Here is a 1,458-nt window from a genome sequence, read left to right on the forward strand (position 1 = left end):
GAAGAGAGATAATATAATATGCTGAGTGTGCACACAATTTCGAAAATCAAAACAACAAATCTCAATCAAAATTGTTACGGTCAATACTAATATGTTATCATAATAGTTCACAATGGGTTACCACATAAATACCCATAGTTAATAAGTTTGAGAGTGCACTACAGACGTATTCAAGCTATGCACCCACGAAAAAAAAAAAAAGTGGGAAAGCAAGCACAAAGAAAACAGAGGGAAACATAGGTAGGGAAGAAAAAACCCACCTGGAGGAGGCACCGTTCCCTGATGAGTAGTAGTGGGCGCCGACATAAATCCATTGGGCATTTGCTGGTACATCGGCATCATGGAGGAATTTGGAGGTTGGCCAGGGGGAGGAGCCTGGTACACACCAATGGGTCGCAAGGGAGACACAGAGACCGTAACCGAATTAGCTCCGCTCGCCGCACCGGGAAGCATGATAGAAACAGGGCTAACTCCAGGAGGCTGTATGATAGGGTTTTGAATGTTAGGACTCTGAAAATTAGGGTTTGTGATGGGAGAGAACTGAGAAGTCGGCAGAGGAACCAGCGTCACAGGGCGGAAGGAAGGAGCCGAAGGAGGGAAAACTCCGGGAGCGATTGACGACGGCACGAATGATTGGACTGAAGGAGGCGGTGGAGATACCAAAGGAGGATTTGAATTAGGAGATTCTCCGACAGGACGAGCAGAAGCAACAGCTGAAGAAGTAGGTGGCAACGAAGACAAAATCGGCGGCGACGAGTATGATGAAGCAGGCATTGGCTGCGACGGATCTGGTTGGGTTGATTGAAGGTCCGTCGGTTTTTCAGATTCATAAGTCCCTGGTTGGGCATCTGGGTTAGCAGGTGAGGAATGAGACTCCGCCATTAGAAGAAGTTTGGAAGAATCACTGATGGATGATGGATGATACTTGAGCGTGCCCTAAATACCTCGTCTCTGTTAAGATGAACACTCCGTACGGTTCTATACCTCCTCAACGCAAAACCCCAGAGCAAATCATCAGCCTCTACATTGAGCGCGGCGGCAGCACTATTTGGCCAATCACATGCAAGGGAAACGCATCGTTTTTTCAAGAAACTGGAATTGAATAATCAGAAGTTTGATAAAATTATGGCGATAGGGTGTTAAGCGGTTCAGTTTCGGTGTATATAATACGGTTCGGTTCAAATTAAAACTAAATCGTTTACTAACACTTTCGAAAATCATAAGCGTGTAGTAAAATGGTTTTTAAATGATTTATGTTTTAAAGTTACACGGTCTTGGTCTTGTTCTTGGTCTTTGGTCGTGGTTTAATCTATATGATTTCTAAACGGCTAGCAATCGGTTTAATAGTTTACTCTCGTGCCTACTGAAATTTACCGTTGTTGATAATAACTTCAATCTTGTATCAAATTCAGGGAGCAACGAAGCATTGAAGGGGCAAGGTTTTAACTACATAACTAC

The 1,458-nt window shown here is 44.0% G+C and overlaps 1 protein-coding gene across 2 annotated transcripts in view; it reads right to left on the reverse strand.

The window, feature by feature from the left end:
• LOC122076611 (RNA-binding protein 25-like) overlaps nucleotides 1-1,098 on the reverse strand; it is an 8,201-nt gene extending 7,103 nt beyond the window's left edge. For both annotated transcript variants that reach the window (XM_042642008.1, XM_042642007.1), the window contains exon 1: nucleotides 261-1,098. In XM_042642008.1, coding sequence (XP_042497942.1) covers nucleotides 261-882 — 622 coding nt within the window. In that variant the 5' untranslated portion in view covers nucleotides 883-1,098. The remainder of the gene's footprint in view (nucleotides 1-260) is intronic.
• Nucleotides 1,099-1,458: the final 360 nt, after the last annotated feature.

Source organism: Macadamia integrifolia, chromosome 4, assembly GCF_013358625.1.
Source record: "Macadamia integrifolia cultivar HAES 741 chromosome 4, SCU_Mint_v3, whole genome shotgun sequence".
Classification (NCBI taxonomy): Eukaryota; Viridiplantae; Streptophyta; class Magnoliopsida; order Proteales; family Proteaceae; genus Macadamia; species Macadamia integrifolia.